The sequence below is a fragment of the Dendropsophus ebraccatus genome, chromosome 10, assembly GCF_027789765.1.
Source record: "Dendropsophus ebraccatus isolate aDenEbr1 chromosome 10, aDenEbr1.pat, whole genome shotgun sequence".
Lineage (NCBI taxonomy): Eukaryota > Metazoa > Chordata > Amphibia > Anura > Hylidae > Dendropsophus > Dendropsophus ebraccatus.
This window is the reverse complement of record NC_091463.1, coordinates 2,608,585-2,635,603: the sequence shown is the minus strand read 5'-3', so window position 1 is coordinate 2,635,603 and position 27,019 is coordinate 2,608,585. Positions and strand designations below refer to the sequence as shown.

Below are 27,019 nucleotides of genomic sequence, written 5' to 3'. Positions count from 1 at the left end.
AATGGCGCACACATAGTTTGTAGAGAAGTCTCACCAGAGACCTGTCCCCCCACCCAACAGGCACTGTCAGGGGTCTTCATAGTTTTCTTGTCGAATCTAATTTTAGAGAAGAATTTGGCAGCATCCGGCCATGGTTTCCTGCTGACTGTCAGGCGCACACCGGCCTGGACTGTGGACATAGCGTCTCTTTGATACATTAAGGGGCAAGACTCCACATTTCACACTGATCCCGCCTCTTGTCCGCAGTTACATGATGCGTCAGTAACGTCCCTGATCGTACATCCCGGCTGTCCTCCGTGTACATACACAGTCGCCACGGTTCTCACATCGATTGTCGCAGATGGGACACGGCTTCATAAGACTCGTCAGGTGATTCTTGTAAATGACCTAAAGGAGAAGTCTCGCCCCTATAGGGATACTCCATCCTGACAGTCCTATGAGTATATTTGTTAGTGTATCAGTGTGGGAGGAGGGGGGGGGGGGGGGCGGCGGCCGTGGGCATGCTCTATAGGGAAACTCCATCCTGACAGTCCTATGAGTATATTTGTTAGTGTATCCGTGTGGGAGGAGGGGGGGGGGGGCGGCGGCGGCCGTGGGCATGCTCTATAGGGAAACTCCATCCTGACAGTCCTATGAGTATATTTGTTAGTGTATCAGTGTGGGGGCGGCCGTGGGCATGCTCTATAGGGATACTCCATCCTGACAGTCCTATGAGTATATTTGTTAGTGTATCAGTGTGTGTGTGTGTGGGGGGGGGGGGGGGGGGCCGCGGCGGCCGTGGGCATGCTCTATAGGGAAACTCCATCCTGACAGTCCTATGAGTATATTTGTTGGTGTATCAGTGGGGGGGGGGGGGGGCGGCCGTGGGCATGCTCTATAAGGATACTCCATCCTGTTCCAGTGTATCAGTGCTCTGTACAGGCCATGTATACACAGGGCTCCGGATAAACCATATGAACACTGCGCCTCTGTCCTAGCGGTATCAGTCAGCACAGAATAATATAGGGCACGGTCAGGAGGCCTGGATGGGAGTAATGATTGGGGATCAGTAAGAGGCTCAGACAGCCGGCTCTACCTGGGCTCCGGCCCTCCCATATGTTTAATGGCTGCTTCCGTCTTTGTAGCCCATGGATGTAAACATGACTGATCGGAGCATACCCTGTAGGAACGTTGCAGAACTTTGCGTTTTATGTTATCTTGTCCCTGTACATCAGGAATGGTGGGAGCTTCGCTTTGTCTGTCCAGGTGTGATGGGAATTATAGATTTGCAGCAGCTGGAGGTTCCCTATCCCCGCTCTATATAGTGGATCTAGTATATAGTGTAATATAATATAATGTAGTATAATGTATATAGTGGAGGATCTATAAGAAGTCCCAGTGTTAGGATATAGTATATAGTGTAATGTAATATAATGTATATAGTGCCTTGCAGCGGCCTCGTGTACCTCGGTGACCCCGGCGTGTACTCCCTGCCCTTCTATCACGTGGTGTGGGTCAGCGGCCGGTGTGGGCTCTGGAATCTCGTCCCCCGCAGGTGCGTCTGGCTGCGGAGACTGACATTGAGATGACTGGCTGCGTATCAATGTTAGCACGCATCTGTGACTGTGCCGGAGCGCGCTGGACTTTCCGGCTGAGGCCGCATGCCTTCACTGGCCTGAGCGGCGGCAGGACAATGGCCCTTCTCATGAGCGCAGCCCGGGCCGCTGCATTCTCCGGCTGGAGCGGAGCGCGCCGCCACCCTCCACCCCCGTGATTGGGCAGCTGCCGCCTCTCATTAATATGCACACCTGTTCTCCGCAGCTTTTGTGCAGCCGGCAGATGCCCTGATTAATTTTGCTCCCATTCTGTGCGCTCCTTTCGGCCGGGGATAATGCTTTCTCATTAACTCCAAATGTCTCCAATTCCTAACAAATTCTCTCACAATTCCCCAACAAAGAGAATGGGGGGGGGGGGGGGGGGGGTCCTCCTGTGGAATTGAAGAATTGTGACCCCTTCCCAAAGTTTAGTCTGTTTGGTAGAGTCCCCAATGCTCTTGGTTGTCGCTCCCGTCATCTCGCACTGGAGGAGTATGGGAGAACTGGTGACAGGGTGTAGGGGATCCATATGGCCGGACCCCGGCAGATGGCGCAGGTGTTACCCTCACTCCCTTCTTCTTTCTTTTGCTGCTCTGGAAACAAATGGTCGGACCTTTTGGTTTACAGCAACAAATGGTGCAGGTGTCCCAGTGTGAACAGGCCCTTTGTTGGACGTCTATAGGTGATGCTGTTTTGGGCAAGGAGAGACCCCCCCCCCCCCACTCCATATATTAAGAGCGCTTCATCCAGTGCATTTAGCTGGTAAAAGTGATCACATGACCCTTGTTTAGCATGGAGAATGCGTACCTGGGATTAAGGGAACAAAAATGGCGCCACCTCTGTCCTCAGGATGTGTGTGGTATCACAGCTCGACTCCATTCCCTTCACTGAAGCTGAGCTGGAGGACATAGTATGAGTGACTGGTGTATCATGTCTGTATACAGAGGGTCTACTGCAATGTACCCCCACCTGAGCATATTGGGAGTTGCAGTTTATTAGTATATGAATTCTGTGTTCCCTCCTCCTCCTCTGGGTCACGGGGCTCCTTCTTGCCGCTCACTGATTACTTAGTTCTTCGCTGTTGACTTTTGGGATGATTTGGAGGCGCTGATCCCTGACCGCTGGGGCCGTGGTCTCCCATAAATCTATTTGGCTGGTAACAGGTTCGGATGTTGGGGTCACATCTGCTGCACCCCCTCTCCTCTCCCGGCAGCCGCACCGGCCCATTTCATGCTTCTTGCATGTGTCATGTGTATAATCGTATAGTATCTATACCCCGGAGGGGCTGACCGGCATCCAACACTGCACCAAACCAATGGAGAGAGGTCACCTAGAGGAGGGATCACAGGCTTCTACACGTCATATCACTTATCCCAACAGCCAATAGATTGTATATACCTGTCCTACAGTCACCCCCCCCCCCCCAGCCTGACATGGCTGATACCAGAGAGTAATAGACTGTATATACCTGTCCTACAGTCACCCCCCCCCCAGCCTGACATGGCTGATACCAGAGAGTAATAGATTGTATATACCTGTCCTACAGTCACCCCCCCCAGCCTGACATGGCTGATACCAGAGAGTAATAGACTGTATATACCTGTCCTACAGTCACCCCCCCCCCCCAGCCTGACATGGCTGATACCAGAGAGTAATAGATTGTATATACCTGTCCTACAGTCACCTCCCCCCCAGCCTGACATGGCTGATACCAGAGCGTAATAGATTGTATATACCTGTCCTACAGTCACCTCCCCCCCAGCCTGACATGGCTGATACCAGAGAGTAATAGATTGTATATACCTGTCCTACAGTCACCTCCCCCCCAGCCTGACATGGCTGATACCAGAGAGTAATAGATTGTATATACCTGTCCTACAGTCACCTCCCCAGCCTGACATGGCTGATACCAGAGAGTAATAGGTTGTATATACCTGTCCTACAGTCACCCCCCTCCCCCAGCCTGACATGGCTGATACCAGAGAGTAATAGATTGTATATACCTGTCCTACACCCCCCCCAGACTGACATGGCTGATACCAGAGAGTAATAGATTGTATATACCTGTCCTACACCCCCCCCAGCCTGACATGGCTGATACCAGAGAGTAATAGATTGTATATACCTGTCCTACAGTCACCCCCCCCCCCCCAGCCTGACATGGCTGATACCAGAGAGTAATAGATTGTATATACCTGTCCTACAGTCACCCCCCTCCCCCAGCCTGACATGGCTGATACCAGAGAGTAATAGATTGTATATACCTGTCCTACACCCCCCCCCAGCCTGACATGGCTGATACCAGAGAGTAATAGATTGTATATACCTGTCCTACACGCCCCCCAGCCTGACATGGCTGATACCAGAGAGTAATAGATTGTATATACCTGTCCTACAGTCACCCCCCCCCCAGCCTGACATGGCTGATACCAGAGAGTAATAGATTGTATATACCTGTCCTACAGTCACCCCCCCCCCCCCCAGCCTGACATGGCTGATACCAGAGAGTAATAGATTGTATATTCCTGTTTTACACCCCCCCCCCCAGCCTGACATGGCTGATACCAGAGAGTAATAGACTGTGTATACCTGTCCTACAGTCACCCCCCTCCCCCAGCCTGACATGGCTGATACCAGAGAGTAATAGATTGTATATACCTGTCCTACACCCCCCCCCCAGCCTGACATGGCTGATACCCGAGAGTAATAGATTGTATATACCTGTCCTACACGCCCCCCAGCCTGACATGGCTGATACCAGAGAGTAATAGATTGTATATACCTGTCCTACAGTCACCCCCCCCCCCAGCCTGACATGGCTGATACCAGAGAGTAATAGATTGTATATACCTGTCCTACAGTCACCCCCCCCCCCCCAGCCTGACATGGCTGATACCAGAGAGTAATAGATTGTATATTCCTGTTTTACACCCCCCCCCCCCAGCCTGACATGGCTGATACCAGAGAGTAATAGACTGTGTATACCTGTCCTACAGTCACCCCCCCCCCCCCCCCCCCAGCCTGACATGGCTGATACCAGGGAGTAATAGACTGTGTATACCTGTCCTACAGTCACACCACCCCCCCCCAGCCTGACATGGCTGATACCAGGGAGTAATAGACTGTGTATACCTCTCTGCAGCTGATACCAGAGAGCAGTACATGGTGTTTTGTTCTAGAAGCTTCTCTGGTTGCTGATCCGGCTCTTTCTCTTGCAGATGTCCCAGTCCATACGTCGGAGAGCGCTGCCAGTTTACCAATCCCTGCACCAGTAATCCCTGTTTAAATGGAGGATCGTGCCAATATGACTTCCGAGGGAACAACGTTTACTACACCTGTATCTGCCCGCTGGGGTACCAAGACTTCCGGTGTATCACCCGCAAGGACAATGCGTGTCTCAGCAATCCTTGCCGCAACGGAGGAACCTGTGATCTGACCACCGATGAGTGGAGCTATAAGTGTCGGTGTCCCCCAGGATGGACAGGTAAGAGATAGCAGAGCCGAGCCGGCGCTCATCCCAGGTCACCAATGGAAGTGACTGCTCCGCTGCCCAATATCCAAGCTGAACAGGGTGATGTGCGGAGGTCGGAGCCGGTGTGGGGGTCTCTTATTGGTCTGACTAGCGGAGAGGTGTTAGAGACCCCCTCTGCTCTCCAGCTGGTGCAGCATGTTGGGTTGTGCTGGGAGTTGTAGTTTCCCCCAGTGTCTCACATCTTCTACAATGTTCCCACAGGTGACACGTGCCAGAAAGCCGACCCCTGCGCTTCCAACCCGTGCGCCAATGGTGGAAGCTGCGTCCCCTTCGACTCCCAGTACGTCTGTAAATGTCTGGAGGGATTTCACGGAGAGACCTGCAAGTTGGACGTCAATGAGTGCAAGCAGAACCCCTGCAAGAACGGAGGGACGTGCCTCAATGAGTTTGGATCCTTTACCTGTCAGTGCAAGATCCGATATACAGGGAACTACTGCGAGATCCCCTACGTGCCGTGCAACCCGTCTCCGTGCCAGAACGGTGGAACCTGCCGCCAGATAGACGACACCTCCTATGAATGCGCCTGTCTGCCAGGTATGGCGGCTGCCGGGGCCGTAACCTTACTGTATTGCTTCTGTCTGACCTGACAGCGGGTGCGGGGCTGTACTAGAGGTATCACACTTCTGGGCTGAGATACACACTGCCTGTGGGGTGCCCTCCATCTTTCTGTGCCCGGTGTCAGAGGTGCCGCTCCCCTCAGGTTGTAGCGTAATAAGGCGGCCGGCCTCTGTGTGTGCCCACCAGCATCGGGGCCCTTGTATTTGGGGCAGGAAGTGGTCGGTTTGTTTGCCGCTTCCCTCCACAATACAAGGAGACGGCCGTTCACTATGAACTTTGGCTCCGTAACAATAAAGTGGACGGGTTTAAAAAGACTGCGCCTCAGCGTATCAGCCGCAGCCGGAAACAACTGCTGTAAACGTTCAGGCTGTTATAGTGAGTGCAGCTCTGGAGGATGAGACAGGATGTAACAGCAGAATAGTGAGTGCAGCTCTGGAGGATAAGACATGATGTAACAGCAGAATAGTGAGTGCAGCTCTGGAGGATGAGACATGATGTAACAGCAGAATAGTGAGTGCAGCTCTGGAGGATGAGACAGGATGTAACAGCAGAATAGTGAGTGCAGCTCTGGAGGATGAGACATGTAACAGCAGAATAGTGAGTGCAGCTCTGGAGGATGAGACAGGATGTAACAGCAGAATAGTGAGTGCAGCTCTGGAGGATGAGACAGGATGTAACAGAAGAATAGTGAGTGCAGCTCTGGAGGATAAGACATGATGTAACAGCAGAATAGTGAGCGCAGCTCTGGAGGATGAGACAGGATGTAACAGCAGAATAGTGAGTGCAGCTCTGGAGGATGAGACATGATGTAACAACAGAATAGTGAGTGCAGCTCTGGAGGATGAGACATGATGTAACAGCAGAATAGTGAGTGCAGCTCTGGAGGATGAGACAGGATGTAACAGCAGAATAGTGAGTGCAGCTCTGGAGGATGAGACATGATGTAACAGCATAATAGTGAGTGCAGCTCTGGAGGTGACTGAGGTTTAATGTAACCCGTAATGAGTGAAGTTGAGGGTTTGTGCGGCCGCCTGGTGACGCCCTGGTGAATGGATTTGGCTAGGTTATGACTAGAGTTGTGTAACGTTTGATTGGACTGTAAGGAGGATGTTGACCCGCATGTCGCACACTTCGCACGGCCATAGAACAGGAAGCATCAGCCTCACACCGGCCGGTCTGTCACCCCCATTGCCCATAATGTCACTGGAACATTGTAGCCTGGAGACTGCTGGCCTGACTGTGTGGAAAGGAATAGGCTGTGTTATAGGGAGCACTGATCCCTACACTGACGTCAGACATGAGGCTCGGAGCACTGATCCATACACTGACGTCATACATGAGGCTCGGAGCACTGATCCCTACACTGACGTCATACATGAGGCTCGGAGCACTGATCCATACACTGACGTCATACATGAGGCTCGGAGCACTGATCCCTACACTGACGTCAGACATGAGGCTCGGAGCACTGATCCCTACACTGACGTCATACATGAGGCTCGGAGCACTGATCCATACACTGACGTCAGACATGAGGCTCGGAGCACTGATCCCTACACTGACGTCAGACATGAGGCTCGGAGCACTGATCCCTACACTGACGTCAGACATGAGGCTCGGAGCACTGATCCATACACTGACGTCATACATGAGGCTCGGAGCACTGATCCATACACTGACGTCATACATGAGGCTCGGAGCACTGATCCCTACACTGACGTCATACATGAGGCTCGGAGCACTGATCCCTACACTGACGTCAGACATGAGGCTCGGAGCACTGATCCATACACTGACGTCATACATGAGGCTCGGAGCACTGATCCCTACACTGACGTCAGACATGAGGCTCGGAGCACTGATCCATACACTGACGTCATACATGAGGCTCGGAGCACTGATCCATACACTGACGTCATACATGAGGCTCGGAGCACTGATCCCTACACTGACGTCATACATGAGGCTCGGAGCACTGATCCATACACTGACGTCATACATGAGGCTCGGAGCACTGATCCCTACACTGACGTCAGACATGAGGCTCGGAGCACTGATCCATACACTGACGTCATACATGAGGCTCGGAGCACTGATCCATACACTGACGTCAGACATGAGGCTCGGAGCACTGATCCATACACTGACGTCAGACATGAGGCTCGGAGCACTGATCCATACACTGACGTCATACATGAGGCTCGGAGCACTGATCCCTACACTGACGTCAGACATGAGGCTCGGAGCACTGATCCCTACACTGACGTCATACATGAGGCTCGGAGCACTGATCCATACACTGACGTCATACATGAGGCTCGGAGCACTGATCCCTACACTAACGTCATACATGAGGCTCGGAGCACTGATCCCTACACTGACGTCATACATGAGGCTCGGAGCACTGATCCCTACACTGACGTCAGACATGAGGCTCGGAGCACTGATCCCTACACTGACGTCAGACATGAGGCTCGGAGCACTGATCCCTACACTGACGTCAGACATGAGGCTCGGAGCACTGATCCCTACACTGACGTCAGACATGAGGCTCGGAGCACTGATCCCTACACTGACGTCTGACATGAGGCTCGGAGCACTGATCCCTACACTGCAATAATAGGACACGGGACAGTGGGGACACTGATGCCTACGCTGAAGTAATAAGACACAGAGGGGGTGGTGGGAGCACTGATCCCTAGGAGTTGTGCTGTATACAGGCGCCGTACGTTGTTTCCAGGTTTCCTGGCCATGTTAGGGGTTAATCATGCAGCGTCCGCTCCTTCCTCTCGGTTTTGCACCCAGGGATGTTAAATCCGGCAAACATTAACCTGCTGCTGCTTTGAAGCCGGCCGTGTTTTATGGGCTTGTGGAGCAGGTGTCTGCAGCCGCACATGAGGCCCCTCCATAGATCAAAGAGCGTCCCATGTGATCCCGGGCTGCCGTCACACCTGCAGCTCACATACTCTCTATGACTCTATGGTTTCCCTGCGGCCTCGGTTGGTTACAGCCAGTTTAGTGGCAGGGAATGCGGCGGCTGCGCCTGCAGATTTAGAAACACTTACGGAAGGACTTGTTTGTTGTTGTTGGATAAACATGGAGGGATCGGGTTACACCTGAGGAGCCGGCAGGAGGCTGAATGGCAATGTTGTCACTGTAAACACAAGCTGGCATGGTCCTCGCATTGTTCACAGTCCCAGCATTGGGCACCGCTGGCGACACGGCTGCCTGCGAGCTGCGCCATGGGCTCTGCCGCTGTTATCACATCCATCGGTAAATAGAGCCGGCGCAGTGATTTATGGGACACACAACAACACTGGTGTATTCTGTGAATGGAGCGAGCAGGTTCACACCGACCTGCGCCAGGATTTATCGCCTCCGTCCGTCACTGCGCCGGCTTTACTGTAAACTTCACATAATTGGGAGCGATTATTTTTCTCGCACTAAAAAAAGATTTGTAACGTTTTCAAACAGTTTAGGTTTATGATCTGGTCACATGACCACCGCGCATTTATGGCAGCTGACCGGCTGTTAGCGTTGTATTCAGCTGTAACAGACTGGCAGCTGTGAGATATAGGGCAGCGGTTCTCTCTCCAGGTTCTATGAATAGCTGCTGGGTCTGTCAGCGTCCTGTCCCCCCTCCTCCCTGTGGAGTAGACCTGTAGCATTCAGCCGGCAGTCATCTAGCTGGTATGGCCGCCTATAGGAATGGCTGCTTGTCTGCTGCAGTAGCCCAATTAATCAGTAACTTGCCACATGTTGGTCTTGTGTACGAGCTCCCAACAGTCAGGCTGGCGGCAGCCATAGATGTCGGCTATCAGCAGTTTTACAAGCGTTCTGCGGCCGGCCGCTCCCTGGCACATCGATCACTGCTGCCGACTTGGGCTAATCTCGCTTCTTGCTCAATTCTCCTTGCACTTTGCAAACAAAACAGATTCAAAGTATCTGCAAGTGAAGCGTCCTAATGGTTACTCCTCGTATCGTGTATACAGCCACTGCTGCCAAACCAGGTCAGGTCATAGAAGGAGGCGTAATCCGATCCCTGGCCTGTATGTTAGTGCGGATGATCCCCACCCGCCTCGGGGAACCCTTTCCTCACGGGTGCAGGCCTTTATCTGTAGGTAACAAAGAAGGAAACTTCGCCTCTAGGTGCAGGAGGCACTTGGCTTTACTTATGTTGGTTATTTTTATGTGTCTTATGTCTTTTATAGGATTTTCTGGTCAAAACTGTGAAGAAAACATTGACGACTGTCCAGGAAACCAGTGCAAGAATGGGGGGACCTGTGTGGATGGTGTGAACACGTACAACTGCCGCTGCTCTCCGGACTGGACGGGTACGGCCGCGCTCCTCTATACAGCGCTGTCCCTTCTGCCTCCCTGTAAATCTGTGGTGTAATCGCAGCTCATTCTTCTCTCAGGCCAATACTGCACGGAAGACGTAGATGAGTGCCAGCTGATGCCGAACGCCTGTCAGAACGGGGGCACCTGCCACAATACCCACGGAGGATACAACTGTGTCTGTGTCAACGGCTGGACGGGAGAGGACTGCAGTGAGAACATCGATGACTGCGCCAACGCAGCTTGTAACAATGGGGCCACTTGCCATGATCGGGTAGCATCCTTCTACTGCGAGTGCCCACATGGCCGCACAGGTGAGAACAGCTACACAACTACAACTCTCAGCATGCACCCTGCTCTAAGCACTGCCGTTACAGCTGAAGGCCATCAGCCCAAGCTGGGAATTGTAGTCTTGCATATTTGCTAGTTGATCCATTTTTCCTGTCTTTTGCTCACCCAATAAATGCCTAAAGCTGCCCATTCCCACAATGCTTTGCAGGTCTGCTTTGTCACCTGGATGATGCTTGTATCAGCAACCCCTGCAACGAAGGCTCCAACTGCGATACCAACCCAGTCAACGGCAAAGCGATTTGCACCTGTCCCCCCGGTTACACGGGACCTGCCTGCAACCATGACGTGGACGAGTGTTCTCTTGGTAAGAAGCCTCTAAACCGCTGTCAATGAACAAAATGAAGTTAGAAATTGATGTCAGTCCCCTTAAAGGGGTTGTGCAGTGAAAAAAAAATTCTTTCAAATCAAGTGGTTTCAGAAAGTTATATAGATTTGTAATTTACTTCTGTGTAATGATCTTCAGTCTTCCAGTATTTATCAGCTGCTGTATGTCCTGCAGGAAGTGGTGTATTCTCTCCAGTCTGAGACAGTGCTCTCTGCTGCCACCTCTGTCCATGTCAGGAACTGTCCAGAGCAGGAGAGGTTTTCTATGGGGATTTGCTGCTGCTCTGGACAGTTCCTGACATGGACAGAGGTGGCAGCAGAGAGCACTTCCTGCAGGGCATACAGCAGCTAGCCTTTCTGACACCAGTTGACTTTAAAGAATTTTTTGTGCTGGACAACCCCTTTAACCCTTTGTTTGACAATGCAGGTGCCAACCCCTGTGAGCATGGTGGAAAATGCATCAACACCCAGGGCTCCTTCCAATGCAACTGCCTCCCGGGCTATACGGGACCTCGCTGCGAGATAGACGTCAATGAGTGTCTGTCCAACCCCTGTCAGAATGACGCCACGTGTCTGGACCAGATTGGAGAGTTCCAGTGTATCTGTATGCCAGGTGCGTACATGGGAGCGTGTGCTGCCTCCTCATTCTCTGTGCGGCCTTTAAAACTTTATCCTATGAACTTCTGCTCTTCAATTTGTTAGGTTATGAAGGGACGTTCTGTGAGATCAATACGGACGAGTGTGCCAGCAGCCCGTGTCTACACAATGGCAGATGCATCGATAAAATCAACGAGTTTCACTGCGAATGTCCCACAGGTGAGAGAACGGATCAATAGGACAGCGCTGCCTGGCAAGGCTACAACTAATCCGCACCCGCAGGCATCTTCCCTCTCATCTGCTGCCGTACAGCCCCGAGGCATGGGATTAGGGGAAGCTACATTGTGACTCTCCATAGTTAGGATTGGCTGGGGGAGGGGTCCCTGGATTGGTTGGGGTTCACCTGCTGTTCTCTTATTGGGAGGATATCACATAACAGTGTTCTCTAATCGGTGGCGCTCCTGCCAGGTTGGAGAGACATAAGAGACGTTAGTTACTCGGTAGTCAGCGGATATAAGGGATGCCGGTGGTATCCTGATGATGAGAGAACATGGACTGCTCTCCCGGTCCATATGTAGCAGAAAGGAGGCGCTGCTGGAGAGAGGGGCAGGTTATAGGCTATAGAGATGAAGGCAGCGGCAGGCCACAAGCTGAAGGAGACCTCTGAGAAGTACGTTCTGTCCTTGGATGTGAATGTGTGGGGGCAGGGGGGCTTCTGGCCCTTCTCATTCATGGTGGGCATGATTCCATGGTAACCTATGGCACGTTCTTTGGGATCAGGAAAACTGGAATCCCAAAGTAATTCTATAAGGCGGCCCTGGTTTCTTTGGTCTTGTGACCCTGGCCCAGGGCGTAGTGTGAGGCCAGATTAGAGCCAAGCTGGGGGCTGCCATAATGGGGCGGACTGGATCCATGCTGTGAGAGGTTTTATCTGTGTAGTGAAGCTCAGAGCTGACATTCATTGCCTGGCCTGATATGTCATATGCTGGCTGATAATATGGTATTATACTATTATGGTAGTACGTACATGTCTGCTCATTGTCAGGACACAGGAGCCAGAGTCCAGTAGGACCCCCTCCATCCCCCCACTTATAGCGGAGGAGCTCTCCCTCCTGTCTCAGGACTATTGAGATCTGTGTTGTATTGTTCTAAAACAACATCATGTTTCCTCTCCTGTTTAGGTTTTAATGGACACTTGTGTCAGTACGACATCGATGAGTGCGCCAGCACACCCTGCAAAAATGGCGCCAAATGCATGGACGGCCCCAACACTTACACCTGTCAGTGCACAGAAGGTAATGTAGCAGCCACATCCGCTCCTCCTCTCTGACTTGTCTCCATGCTCCTGTGCCGTCCAAAGGGGCCAACGTGTTATTTGTCCTCCGGATCAGACTTTCCATCCTGCAAAGGATTAATGATAAAAGGGCTGGAAAGTGATCCGTGCCGGAGCAGATGTCTGCCGCTCCCCGTGTGGACGCCAGCCCGAGGTGTTGTCAGCTGACTGGGACCCTTTACTTCTTTCCTTTTTGTGCTTTTATCCTCTCACAATGTTTTTCTGTGAGAGGGGAAAAGGCGCGGGAAAAGTTTGGGATATTTTTTTCTTTTGCATTGAGAGGCAGGCAGCCTGCGAGGAGTGGCCATGATGGGACGATGACATGAGCCCCGAGGGGGGACAATGCCGCTATTGTTATGGCAGCTGAATAACTTCTAATCGGCTCCTGTGAATGGCAGCGAGCGATGAAAAGCTCTTATGTCCACCGAGTGCAGTCAGAGCTGTGCTCCTGGTAGATCCGGCTCCGTAGCCATGTGCCTCACCTCTAGTCTACCCCAGGGTGGGTGAGGCCTTTATAGGGGAAATCAGGGTCCTGGTAGAGTCCGGCTCTATAGCCATGTGCCTCACCTCTAGTCTACACCCCAGGGTGGGTGAGGCCTTTATAGGGGACGTGAGGCTCCTGGTAGATCAGGCTCTGTAGCCATGTGCCTCACCTCTAGTCTACACCCCAGGACGGGTGAGGCCTTTATAGGGGACATCAAGGTCCTGGTAGAGTCCAGCTCTATAGCCATGTGCCTCACCTCTAGTCTACACCCCAGGACGGGTGAGGCCTTTATAGGGGACATCAAGGTCCTGGTAGAGTCCAGCTCTATAGCCATGTGCCTCACCTCTAGTCTACACCCCAGGACGGGTGAGGCCTTTATAGGGGACGTGAGGGTCCTGGTAGAGTCGGGCTCTATAGCCATGTGCCTCACCTCTAGTCTACACCCCAGGACGGGTGAGGCCTTTATAGGGGACATCAAGGTCCTGGTAGAGTCCGGCTCTATAGCCATGTGCCTCACCACTAGTCTACACCCCAGGACGGGTGAGGCCTTTATAGGGGACATCAAGGTCCTGGTAGAGTCCAGCTCTATAGCCATGTGCCTCACCTCTAGTCTACACCCCAGGACAGGTAAAGCCTTTATAGGGGACGTGAGGGTCCTGGTAGAGTCCAGCTCTATAGCCATGTGCCTGACCTCTAGTCTACACCCCAGGACGGGTGAGGCCTTTATAGGGGACGTGAGGGTCCTGGTAGAGTCCGGCTCTATAGCCATGTGCCTCACCTCTAGTCTACACCCCAGGGTGGGTGAGGCCTTTATAGGGGACATCAGGGTCCTGGAAGAGTCCGGCTCTATAGCCATGTGCCTGACCTTTAGTCTACACCCCAGGACGGGTGAGGCCTTTATAGGGGACGTGAGGGTCCTGGTAGAGTCCAGCTCTATAGCCATGTGCCTCACCTCTAGTCTACACCCCAGGGTGGGTGAGGCCTTTATAGGGGACGTGAGGGTCCTGGTAGAGTCCGGCTCTATAGCCATGTGCCTCACCTCTAGTCTACACCCCAGGACGGGTGAGGCCTTTATAGCGGACATCAGGGTCCTGGTAGAGTCCGGCTCTATAGCCATGTGCCTCACCTCTAGTCTACACCCCAGGACAGGTAAAGCCTTTATAGGGGACGTGAGGGTCCTGGTAGAGTCCGGCTCTATAGCCATGTGCCTGACCTCTAGTCTACACCCCAGGGTGGGTGAGGCCTTTATAGCGGACATCAGGGTCTTGGGAGAGTTCGGCTCTTTAGTAAAGTGCAGCGTTATATCTGATCACCTGCTACGTATTGATCCCTATTTGTCATTTGATTGGCTTAACAGTTACATATCTTGGACCTGAGGACAATAGCATTTTTACTATACAGGGGAAGTAATGGAGATGGACCCTTTTAAGGCAGAGACCCCCGAACTTTGTTACCTTTAGGGTCACATACAGGTTGGAAACATGCCTGGAAGTTGCTTTAAACTGAAGTATAGAAGCGATGTATTATAAGAGACAAGGGTCTAGGAATATGCTAAGTGGATAGGTCTTGTGTGGTGGGTCGGGTATATCTGCAATAACACAAACTGCTAAAGTCTGCTCCATGTTTCCTGGACACAATGGTTAATAATATTCTTGTCTGCAGGTTTTACTGGCCCCCACTGTGAACTGGATATAGATGACTGCAAGCCCGACCCCTGTCACTATGGAACCTGCATCGATGGCATTGCCACCTTTACCTGTGAATGCAGACCCGGGTATACAGGAAGGCGATGTGACAGCAACATCAATGAGTGCCTGAGCATGCCGTGTCAGAATGGAGGCGAGTGTGTGGACAAAGTGAACAGCTACATGTGCCAGTGCCTGAAGGGGACCACGGGTAGGTGGCGGCCATATTAATCAAGGGGCCAGATCAAGAGGTTTGGCATGCTCCCCTATACAGTATACTCAGCAGGCTGCGGATTACATCTCACCTTAACTCTCTTTTTTTATTTTTTTCCTAGGGATGAATTGTGAAATAAACTTAGACGACTGTGCCAGCAATCCCTGTGACTCGGGAAAGTGCATCGATAAGATCAATGGCTATGAGTGTGCCTGTGAGCCGGGCTATGCCGGTAAGATGCCACATACAGATCACAGATCAGTTTCCATTGCCACGCTGTAGCAATTAGTCAGTGGGCTGCCTGCTGCTCGCCATCTCGGCATAGATGCCAGGACAGAATAGACACCTGAGGGTGTACATTAGGGATTCCATTCAGTTGGGTGGAGGCATCAGGTTTCGGAGCTGGTCTGACTGCTGTGTTTTATTAGGGAGGTTAATAAGATCCTTTGATGGAGGGTCCTCCCTCTGTACGGCCCACTGCCCACCTGTGCATTTTCTGGGACTTTCCTCTCCCCCCTAATTCCTCATCTGTCCTGGGATCAATAGAGCCTTTATTCCAGTAAGGAGCCAGTGTGCGCCCCATTAAAGGCCTCGCTCCCATGAGAAACGGGAGGAGGTAACCGGAGAGACGTGACCTGCCAGACACGGCCTCTATTACAGGGATTCTTTTCCCATTTAGTTGCATTTAAATCAATCTTTTTATGTGCGCTACGCCATTTATAACTTTTGCTACTTTGTACTCAGGTAAAATGTGTAACATTAACATCAATGAGTGCGCCAGCAATCCCTGCCACAATGGCGGAACCTGCGAAGATCTCATCAACGGCTTCAGGTGCACCTGTCCCGAAGGTTTCCAGGGACAAATGTGTCTGTCCGAGGTGGATGAGTGTAGGAGCAACCCGTGTATCCATGGACTGTGCCGCGATGGAGTCAATGGGTAAGCAACCTCCATGGGCTGAATATCGCAGGTCCTCTATATTCCAACAAGTCCTGGTTCTTCACTCTTCAACTTCTCAGTCTTCTGTTTCTGGGAAAACCATTGAGAACTGATACAGGGGTAATACAGGATACAGAAGTTATCACCAAACCTTTCGAGCTGCTTAATTGCAAATCTGCCTAGTCACAATGGTGGTGAAAATAATGATGATATGTTCTGTGGGAGCAGCCATATTGGATGTCCTTGTCATTTCTGCCTGTCTGTGTTTTAGATACAAATGTGACTGTGATTCGGGCTGGAGTGGAACCAACTGTGACATTAATAACAATGAATGTGACTCCAATCCATGTATGAACGGTGGTACGTGTAAAGACATGACCAGCGGCTACATCTGCACCTGTAAGGAGGGCTTCAGCGGTACGTGTCCCCATCCTCTCCAGTCAGTGCTGTCCAGCGGTAATAGATTATTGTATGCCTGATGCTCAACGACTTGTTCTTTATAGGACTGAACTGTCAAACAAACATTAACGAATGTGCATCTAACCCGTGTCTCAATGAGGGGACGTGCATTGACGGTGTGGCAGGATACAAGTGTAACTGCATGTTACCCTATACAGGTGAGATGTCTGTGTGCTGGTATTAGGGCGCTGACCACCCTGCTCCCTGTAATGTTACTACACGGCCAGAGCTAGCGCCTGGGAGACTTATGTGCATTGTTCCATTCCAAGTAGAAAGAAAAAAATATTTAGCTTGGAAAAAACCTTCATAACCCCCTCATTCCCCTTCTCTCTCCAAAAACAACACTGTTTCCCGCAAACAAGTAAAGACTGTGCGATGAGTCTCTTCCATGACCCAGTCAGAGGTGCTGAGTGGAAAACGTCCCTGGCTGCTGGCGTATTTTCTGGACAGTTTTGGAGGGACCGTCCCACATGCGTGGCTCCAGCCCCGGTGGGCGGTGAGGGATTATTTTGACAGATTTGCAGTAGATGGGAATTGCTGTCCCAGTCAAATCCTGCTTCCTGCTTCCCCTTCCATTAAAATTGCAATATACACAATTGCAGGAAACCCTACTAAATTTCCTGCCTGGCCCCGGTCACCACAGTAACCCGATGAGGAGAGTGAAGGCCACAGCCTATCTGGGAAATAGCGATTCACAAAGAAAATAAAGTTTTTTAGTTTTGTTTTTTTTTTTTTCCTTATTTATCTGCTTAAAGTAATTATTTCCACGTCCATTGTAGATTTCGCTGCTGTGTCTTGTAGATATGGGCTGTAATAATGAATGGTCCTTATGTTAATGCTCATCTATCATCCCCAGGGGCCACTTGTGAGGACGTGTTAGCACCCTGCACCAATAACCCGTGTAAGAATGATGGGAGATGTCAGGAATCGGAAGACTATGAGAGTTTCTCCTGTCTCTGTCCCACTGGATGGCAAGGTAAACCGAGAGAAACCTTTGTCGCAAATATGACAAGCTGTCCTTTACTGTAGAAACCCCCGCAGCAGCCGTACACGTGTTTGGATATTGCAGATATTGTTCACAGACTTAACAACCAATAATCTGAAAGCAGCTGCAATATCCTGACAATTTCATTACAATGTTTTTTTTCCCCTTTACATAGGACAAACCTGTGAGATTGATATTAATGAGTGCGTGAAGAATCCCTGTCGAAATGGCGCCCTATGTCAGAACACGAATGGCAGCTACAAGTGCATCTGTAAACCCGGATACAGTGGCAGGAACTGCGAGACTGATATCAATGACTGCCAGCCCAGTGAGTGCAGCGTGCCCGCCTGACCAGTCTCTCATTATACTTACAGGAATCTTGGATGTAGGGCAGGGAATTGATTATCTTCCTGTTCATTTTCAGACCCTTGCCACAATGGAGGCTCCTGTACCGATAGCATCAATGCATTCTACTGCAACTGTTTACCTGGTTTCCGTGGGCCGAAGTGTGAAGAGGATATAAATGAATGTGCCAGCAATCCATGCAAGAACGGGGCAAACTGCACAGACTGTGTGAACAGCTACACTTGCACCTGCCCGTCAGGGTTCAGTGGCATCCATTGTGAGATCAACACCCCAGACTGTACAGAAAGGTACAGTGGCCTCGGAACTCACGTTCTGCTCCCAGGAAAATCTTGATTCATTTCTAGAGATGAGCGAACCTGGAGCAGCTGGGAGTCCATCCGAACCCGAACTTTTGCCATCTGATTAGCGGTGGCTGCTGAAGGTGGATAAAGCCCAAAGGCTATGTGGAAAACATGGATATAGTCATTGGCTGTATCCATGTTTTCCAGACAACATTAGAGCTTATCCAAGTTTAGCAGCCGCCGCTAATCAAATACCGAACATTCGGGTTCAGATCGACTCGAACCCGAACGCGGTTCGCTCATCTCTATTCATTGCTTTTTATTCTTCTCTTTTCCAGCTCCTGCTTTAACGGTGGTACCTGCGTGGATGGAATAAACACCTTCACCTGTCAGTGTCCACCCGGGTTCACCGGGAGCTACTGTCAGCATGACATCAATGAGTGTGACTCCAAACCTTGTCTGAATGGAGGCACCTGCCAGGACAGCTACGGGACCTATAAGTGCACCTGTCCCCAGGGCTACACCGGGCTGAACTGCCAGGTAGGTGACCTCTAATCTAAGCTACGGATTCCATTTCTGTAACTTTCGACCCCATTAAGTTATATATGTTTTTCTACAGAACTTGGTGAGGTGGTGTGACTCTTCTCCATGTAAAAATGGTGGAAAATGCTGGCAGACCAACAACCGTTATCGCTGTGAGTGTAACAGCGGCTGGACCGGAGTGTATTGTGACGTCCCCAATGTCTCGTGTGAGGTAGCAGCTTTACAGCGAGGTAAGAGCCTCTCGGAGATCAGTATGCATGATCTTGTGATACCGATTGCCTTGACAAGAATCCTGTGACATTGTAACGATTCTACCATCAGGTGTGGACGTCAATAATCTCTGCCGAAACTCCGGGTCTTGTCGTGACACTGGGAACACCCACAACTGTATGTGCCAGCCGGGATACACGGGAAGCTACTGCGAGGAGCAGGTGGATGAATGTTCTCCCAATCCATGTCAGAATGGCGCCACCTGTACAGACTACCTGGGAGGCTACTCCTGCGAGGTGAGCGGCTCTGCACCTTATTGTGCGTCAGGGCTGATGGGTAAGCCTGGGCCTGAGATCAGATGATTTTCTTGTATCTTAATATACGTATCTTGTGCAGTGTGTTGCTGGCTACCATGGAGTAAACTGTTCAGAGGAGATCAATGAATGCCATTCACACCCCTGCCAAAATGGAGGAACCTGCATCGATCTGATCAACACCTACAAATGCTCCTGTCCACGAGGCACTCAAGGTAAGGCAGAAGCCACAGTAAGCTAAAAGGGCGACTATAGTGGATTATTGTAGCTATGAATATGGGATAGATGCCATAGGCACCGTCCACTTCATATAAACTGCTTCATATATATCCAAGGTTTCCCTAATTGCTGTCCCCTTCTAGGAGTTCACTGTGAAATTAACATCGATGACTGTAACCCGCTGTATGAGGCACCCAACCTAGAGCCCAAATGCTTCAACGGCGGCAAATGCGTAGACCGCGTGGGTGGATACCACTGCAGCTGTCTGCCGGGTTTTGTTGGGGAGCGCTGTGAGGGGGATGTGAACGAATGCCTCTCAAACCCCTGCGATACACGCGGAACCCAGAACTGCGTCCAGCTTGTGAACGATTACCGCTGCGAATGCCGGCAGGGATTTACAGGTAAGAATGTCTCTGCTGATGACCCTTTTCATCTGTCGTGTATAACGGGAGCGCTAATCCATTTCCTTGCTTTACCAGGGAGGCGCTGTGAGTCATTGCTTGACAGGTGTAAAGGAAAACCATGCAAGAACGGTGGATCTTGTTCTATTGTGACTAATACAGAGCGAGGCTTCATCTGCAAGTGTCCCCCGGTAAGTAGAGATGAGCAGCACAATGTTGTATCACACGTAATATGTACAATGATTGAAGCTTTTCTATGACCTATTCATCGTCTACATTCAGTGCCTGGACAGGACAGGTGAAAGTAACTGTGCTCCCCATGTGCTACCGTGCTGAATATGTCACTGCTCAATCTGTACATTTGTATAAACTTTCAGAATATTTTATTATAATTTATATATATATTATTATATATATATAGGGATTTGATGGCGCCACTTGTGAATACGACACTCGTCTTTGTGGAAACCTTCTCTGTCACAATGGCGGAACCTGTATATCTCATCTGAAGACCCCCAAGTGCGTCTGTCCGGATGAGTTTACTGGACCCCTGTGTCAGTACCCGATCAGCAGCCCCTGTAATTCCAACCCTTGTTACAATAGCGGCACGTGCAAGTTTATAACAGAGGAGCCGTTCTACCAGTGCATCTGTCCCCGGAACTTCAATGGCCTCATATGTCAGATCCTGGACTATAACTTTACAGGTGGCCCAGGACAGGACGTTAAGCCGTCCGATGTCAAAGAAGTTTGCGGGATCGACCTGTGCGCTTCTCAGGCTGGAAATAAAATTTGCAACACTAACTGCAACACTCATGCTTGTGGATGGGATGGAGGCGACTGCTCCCTTGACTTCAATGACCCTTGGAAGAATTGCACCGATGCGCTGCAGTGCTGGAAGTATTTCAATGATGACAAATGTGACTTCCAATGCAACAATGCCGGATGCCTTTATGATGGTTTTGACTGTCAGAACATAGACAACCAGTGCAAGTAAGTTCAAAATTGAAGTAAAGGGGAGGTGGGCAATAAGGGTATTTACAGCTAGGAAGGCACAAATAAAACATTTTACATCCAAAGGATAGATGATGGTTAACTGATCTGATTGGTGGGGGTCTGACCACTGGAGGAACATAAATCTCTGCCATGTTCCTAAGCGCCATAGAGGACAAATGGAAACAATTGTTTGAGTTGCAGTTGTTGGATCCTCACTGATCATCTAGTTATGTGGATAGTGGGTAACTGCTTTTATTTTGGGGCAACCTCAGAACTGATGGGAGTTGGTGCAGATTTGTTCTTGGCCTGCATATGTCTAGTTAAGCTGCTGTGATTGACTCTGTTCTCTGGCCTCTTCCAGTCCCCTATATGACCAATACTGCAAGGATCATTTCCAGGATGGTCACTGTGACCAAGGCTGCAACAATGCAGAGTGTGAGTGGGACGGCCTGGACTGCGCTAGTGTGCCACAGAAGCTGGCTGATGGGACCCTGGTATTGGTAGTCCTGGTGCCCCCGGAAAAGCTTAAGAACATGTCTGTAGACTTCCTCCGTGAGCTGAGCAGGATTCTTCATACCAACGTTGTGTTTAAGAAGGATGAACAGGGGGAGTATATGATCATTCCATACTATGGTAATAATGAGGAACTGAAGAAACATCATATTAAAAGGTCCACAAAGGAATGGTCTGATGCCCCCAGTGCCATCTTCAGCAGTATTAAGGATTCCCTGATCCCTGCCAGATATCGGCGAGAACTCGACCAGCTAGAGGTGAAAGGGTAGGTGGTGCATTTTCTCCAAGGCTCAGATGTGATCCAGCTTGTCCTGATCCAATAGCTGATGACCCCTCTATCTCCCACACAGATCAATCGTTTACCTGGAGATAGATAACCGCCAGTGTTTGCAAACCACGTCTCAGTGCTTCGACAGTGCCACCGATGTGGCGGCTTTCCTCGGGGCGCTGGCTTCTCTTGGCAATCTTGACCTCCCATACAAGATAGAAGCTGTTAGAAGTAAGTTCCCAACTTTAGGAGTCGGTACAATAAGGGATAAAGCTTAGTAAATAAAACACCTTTCAACTTTTGACTGGATTTACGTCAGGATCATTAATTCTTTAACAAGGGGGAAAAGCGAGGGAGAGAAATTGATCAATAGTGAACATGAGGTGGTAGAACCGTTATCTCGAAAATCCCACGTAAATCCTCGGTCTTAACAGCTCAATGAGAGCGCAGTGATGTGAAGTTGATTAATCCATTTTCTTAAAGGAGTAAAGAAAAACCTGTCTCCTGATACCGCCGTTTGGGGCAGGAGAGAATTTTAAGGGTAATTTGCAATTCTGATGAGTAACAGAAAATAATCTTATTTTTTTTGCAATGATTCTCCCCCCCCCCCCCCCCCCCCTCCGCCCCTTTCATGGCTGAAGATTTATTTATTTTATTGTTTAAAGGAAATTCGGTTCATTTTCACTGTGTCGGGGCTTTGTAATGCAGCTTTAATGTCTGTCTCACCGAGCTTCTCCTGGTTATCTTCAGGTGAATCGGCAAGTCCACCGCCCGACCCACCGCCTTATCTCATCTTGGGCATCAGCTTGTGCGTGCTCCTTGTCATTTTCGCTGTGTTGGGAGTCATCGTCATCAACAAGAAGAGACGCCGGGAGCATGGCCACCTCTGGTTCCCAGAAGGGTTCAATCCAAAAGAGTCGACCAAAAAGAAGAGGCGAGAGCCGCTTGGGGAGGATTCTGTGGGGTTGAAGTAAGTGCTGGATGTCATCAGACGTCACATTTCTTATATTTTCTCTCTTCTGTACTGACGTGAGCATTCAGTTATACATCGCTTATGTGTCTGTAGGTCATTTCATTCTTCCAATGTCATGTCTAGTAGCACAACTACAACTCCCAGCATGCCCAGGAGGACCACAGGTGTATTGGAATATTTTAGTTGGATTTTAATGTTTTGCCTTTTCATCTGTTAAAGGCCCCTAAAAAATGCTGCAGATGGATCTTTGATGGATGACAATCAGAATGAGTGGGGAGATGAAGAAACCTCCGAAAGCAAGAGGTTCCGGGTAAGAGATGACTGAACTTTGCCTGAGTTTCCTGAGTTGTTCATCTTTTTGCACGCAGCTTTTTCATGCATGTATATAATCACAGAACTCCGTACACTCTTTGTGTGTCTGAGGAGGTCGCCTTTCATGCTGAATGTTGTGTTGTCCTCTCCCTTAGTTTGATGATCACGTTATACTTCCCGATCTTGATGATCAGACCGACCACAGACAATGGACTCAGCAACATCTGGACGCAGCTGATCTCCGAGCTCCGTCTATGGCTCCCACCCCGCCCCAAGGAGAGATTGATACCGACTGCATGGATGTCAATGTGCGAGGACCTGGTAAGCTTATTTATTGGTATAAATGGCAGCGCTGCCCTGAGTATTGGCTGACAATGTCATCTAATCATCTTGTGTCTCCTTGCAGATGGCTTCACCCCACTAATGATTGCAGCATGCAGTGGAGGAGGACTAGAAACCGGGAACAGCGAGGAAGAGGAGGACGCATCCGCTAACACCATCTCTGATTTTATTGGACAAGGGGCAAATCTGCACAACCAAACTGACCGCACAGGAGAGACTGCCCTTCACCTGGCTGCTCGATACGCCAGGGCTGATGCTGCCAAACGGCTGCTGGAGTCCAGTGCAGATGCCAATGTACCGGACAACATGGGACGCACCCCTCTTCATGCCGCAGTCGCTGCTGATGCCCAAGGTGTTTTCCAGGTGTGTAGTCTTATCACAATCAGATTCTATAATAAAGATGTTTTTGCTTTATCTTGTCTATGATATAAGAACCAAGATAATTTCAGAATGAGTCTTCTGTGACTGACACCTCCAGTCATTTAAAGGGTTTTCCCATTCTCTGTGATGTCTGAATAGAACAGCCGTTCATCCATCTGTCCGCTGCTGCATTTACATGGGGCACTATGGCCTCCTGTTCATGTCATTGTTTAGGGTTACCAGGCAGTAGTGTAAAAGAATCACTCCTAACATTGCATTTATTATGATTCTTCTTTCTTAGATTCTTATTCGTAACAGAGCCACAGAGCTTGATGCCCGCATGTACGATGGCACAACTCCGCTGATCCTGGCAGCTCGCCTTGCGGTGGAGGGCATGGTGGAAGAACTGATCAACTCCCATGCAGATGTGAACGCGGTGGATGATCTTGGTAAACACATGGACACCAATTCATCTCTCATGTGTCACCATGTGCATTCTGGGAACTGTTCTGAAATCTCTGTGTTCTTGCTTCTCAGGAAAATCAGCTTTACACTGGGCAGCCGCTGTGAATAATGTGGATGCCGCAACGGTTCTCCTCAAGAATGGTGCCAATAAAGACATGCAAAATAATAAGGTAAGAGGGATGTGACCAATGTTTGTGGTCTCTGGATAGAGTGACGGGGACTGTTCTCACACGCCTCATCTCTACCTGCAGGAAGAAACGCCTCTATTCCTCGCTGCAAGAGAAGGAAGCTACGAGACGGCCAAAGTTCTCCTGGATCACTACGCAAACCGAGACATTACGGACCACATGGACCGCCTTCCACGTGACATTGCACAGGAGCGTATGCATCACGATATTGTCCGCTTATTGGATGACTATAACCTTGTAAGGAGTCCACAGCTGCACAATGGTCCCATGGGTGCCCCCACCTTATCCCCCATCTGCTCCCCTAATGGCTATATTGGAAACATCAAGCCAGCTGTGCAGGGGAAGAAGGCGCGAAAGCCGACTGCCAAGGCTCCTGGGTGCAAAGATTCCAAAGACCTCAAAGCCAGAAGGAAAAAGTCTCAAGATGGCAAAGGGGGGCTGTTAGATAACAACAGCTCTGGCGTCCTCTCTCCTGTCGACTCACTGGAGTCCCCTCATGGATACTTGTCTGACGTGTCCTCTCCACCCCTGATGACCTCTCCATTCCAGCAGTCTCCATCAATGCCACTCAACCACCTCAGCAATATGCCCGATACCCACATAAGTATGAACCACATGAATATGTCTGGAAAGCAAGAAATGGTTGGAGGCAGTAACCGCATGGTATCCATGACCCCCCGTCTCACTCACCTCTCGGTATCGAGCCCCAGCACTGTACTCAATGGAGGCTCCATGCAATTTACCGTGGGTGGATCGGCAATGAATGGCCAGTGTAACCTATGGGGGCTGCAGAATGGGATGGTCCCCAACCAGTACAATCCTCTGAGAACTAATCTGCAGCAGAGCGGACACCAGCAGACTGCGGCCGCCCTCCAGCACAGCCTGATGACGTCTCTACATAGCGGTTTGTCAACCACAACTCTATCACCTATGATGACGTATCAGGCGATTCCCAACACGCGGATGAACAACCAGCCTCATCTCCTGCAGGCTCAGCAAATTCAGCAGATACAGCAGCAGAACCTGCAGCTTCAGCAACAGAGCATGCAACAGCAGCACAATGCGGCGACTGCATCCAGCGCCCATATTGGCACACCCTTCTGTGGAAGCGACCTGGCCCAGTCAGAAATGCAGCAGTTGACAAGCAATGGCCTTCGTTCCATCATGTCCCAGGATAACCAGATCCTGTCGGGCTCTATGCCAACCACTCTGACCCAGTCTATGTCCACCACCCAATTCCTCACCCCACCCTCCCAGCACAGCTACTCCTCGCCCATGGACAATACCCCAAGCCACCAGTTACAGGTTTCAGACCACCCATTCCTGACCCCATCCCCGGAGTCACCGGACCAGTGGTCCAGCTCCTCCCCCCATTCCAATATGTCAGACTGGTCAGAGGGGATATCGAGTCCCCCCACGAATATACAGCCCCAACATAACCACATTCCTGAGGCTTTCAAGTAAACTCTTACTAAGGACTAGAGCCGTAAAGCAAGGCTGGGCCCACCTCACACACTGGCAAAGACTGAGAGAGAAAATATTTTATATTGAGAGACGACATGAAACAATTGTCTTTTATTTATTAGCGATGACCTGAAGCGGACAACACTGCCCCCTATATTTATGTTTTACACATCAACTTTTTAAAAAAATTTTTTTTATATTCCTGCCTTAAAGTGTAAAAGATATAGAGGTATAATGTGCGGAGGGAATGGACACCCGGTCGGTGTGGAGACCCCTACACTGCGGCCATGGAGGGGAGAGGACGTTGGGGGTCAGTCGCTTGGCCCTCTCCAGTATTACATGACTCTACTTTTCCCTATAAGACTCTCGCAGATTGTAGTTTTAACAGACTCCCATTGGAAATGGCAAAAAAAGAGCAGATTGTAAACTTTTTTTTATTCTAGACGATGTATTTTTTTGTAAAAACTTTTTTTTGTTTAAATTGTTGAGAGAATTGTTGAATTGTGTTGGTATGAGTATTGCTGGTGTCTATGGATCTGACATCTCTCCCCCTGAAGGTGATAATTTGGTACAAGCCTGTGGCGTTAAGCTTTGTATTTAGAGATTATTCCTATACTGTGGATTTTGTTTAAAAAGTCTACGACTATCGCTAATGGGTGTCACATGTCGGGTCACACGCACACCCCCACCCCCGCGGGGTCTCCGAAGGGACAAGGGGGCACTCTAATGACCAGATCCACGTCAGGAGGACGGAAACTTCTCCAGAGTCATTCACTGCTGAAGAGTTTACGACAAGATGTAAAAAGCGCACTAACCTAGGAGCAGAGCGAAACTCACTAGTCCGCCATATATGTGGATGACCACCGGGGGCGCCAGACATCGTCTTGTAAAGCTAAATGGAAAAAAAAGACTAGAATGTAGTGAGAAATATTGTATCTATCTGCAAAGTTGTAGTTTGCAATGTTTTTTTATGACTTTGTACACCAACATTTGTTATAATAAATCTTATTAAAAAGATGTATGAAAGCGTGAGTGCAGCTCTGGGATATAACTCAGGATCAGTAATGTAATATATGTACACAGTGACCCCACCAGCAGAATAGTGAGTGCAGCTCTGGAGTATAATACAGGATATAACTCAGGATCAGTAATGTAATATGTGTACACAGTGACCCCACCAGCAGAATAGTGAGTGCAGCTCTGCAGTATAATACAGGATGTAACTCAGGATCAGTAATGTATGTACACAGTGACCCCACCAGCAGAATAGTGAGTGCAGCTCTGGAGTATAATACAGGATATAACTCAGGATCCGTAATGTATGTACACAGTGACCCCACCAGCAGAATAGTGAGTGCAGCTCTGGAGTATAATACAGGATATAACTCAGGATCCGTAATGTATGTACACAGTGACCTCACCAGCAGAATAGTGAG

The 27,019-nt window shown here is 50.0% G+C and overlaps 1 protein-coding gene across 1 annotated transcript in view; it reads left to right on the top strand.

Moving 5' to 3' along the window:
* The window catches only part of NOTCH1 (notch receptor 1), a 54,857-nt gene extending 28,157 nt beyond the window's left edge, over positions 1-26,700 (top strand). Inside the window, exons 3-34 of the mRNA XM_069943245.1 lie at positions 4,793-5,058; positions 5,308-5,640; positions 9,876-9,998; positions 10,083-10,316; positions 10,502-10,657; positions 11,105-11,290; positions 11,380-11,493; positions 12,456-12,569; positions 14,754-14,987; positions 15,112-15,222; positions 15,735-15,927; positions 16,199-16,344; positions 16,431-16,544; positions 17,243-17,362; positions 17,547-17,699; positions 17,796-18,024; positions 18,357-18,558; positions 18,638-18,791; positions 18,883-19,067; positions 19,168-19,300; positions 19,448-19,705; positions 19,784-19,896; positions 20,127-20,695; positions 21,060-21,476; positions 21,562-21,710; positions 22,230-22,449; positions 22,672-22,762; positions 22,920-23,085; positions 23,171-23,469; positions 23,768-23,915; positions 24,004-24,101; positions 24,183-26,700. Of these exons, the coding sequence (XP_069799346.1) occupies positions 4,793-5,058; positions 5,308-5,640; positions 9,876-9,998; positions 10,083-10,316; positions 10,502-10,657; positions 11,105-11,290; positions 11,380-11,493; positions 12,456-12,569; positions 14,754-14,987; positions 15,112-15,222; positions 15,735-15,927; positions 16,199-16,344; positions 16,431-16,544; positions 17,243-17,362; positions 17,547-17,699; positions 17,796-18,024; positions 18,357-18,558; positions 18,638-18,791; positions 18,883-19,067; positions 19,168-19,300; positions 19,448-19,705; positions 19,784-19,896; positions 20,127-20,695; positions 21,060-21,476; positions 21,562-21,710; positions 22,230-22,449; positions 22,672-22,762; positions 22,920-23,085; positions 23,171-23,469; positions 23,768-23,915; positions 24,004-24,101; positions 24,183-25,583 (7,429 nt within the window). The 3' untranslated portion in view covers positions 25,584-26,700. The remainder of the gene's footprint in view (positions 1-4,792; positions 5,059-5,307; positions 5,641-9,875; positions 9,999-10,082; positions 10,317-10,501; positions 10,658-11,104; positions 11,291-11,379; positions 11,494-12,455; positions 12,570-14,753; positions 14,988-15,111; positions 15,223-15,734; positions 15,928-16,198; positions 16,345-16,430; positions 16,545-17,242; positions 17,363-17,546; positions 17,700-17,795; positions 18,025-18,356; positions 18,559-18,637; positions 18,792-18,882; positions 19,068-19,167; positions 19,301-19,447; positions 19,706-19,783; positions 19,897-20,126; positions 20,696-21,059; positions 21,477-21,561; positions 21,711-22,229; positions 22,450-22,671; positions 22,763-22,919; positions 23,086-23,170; positions 23,470-23,767; positions 23,916-24,003; positions 24,102-24,182) is intronic.
* Positions 26,701-27,019: the final 319 nt, after the last annotated feature.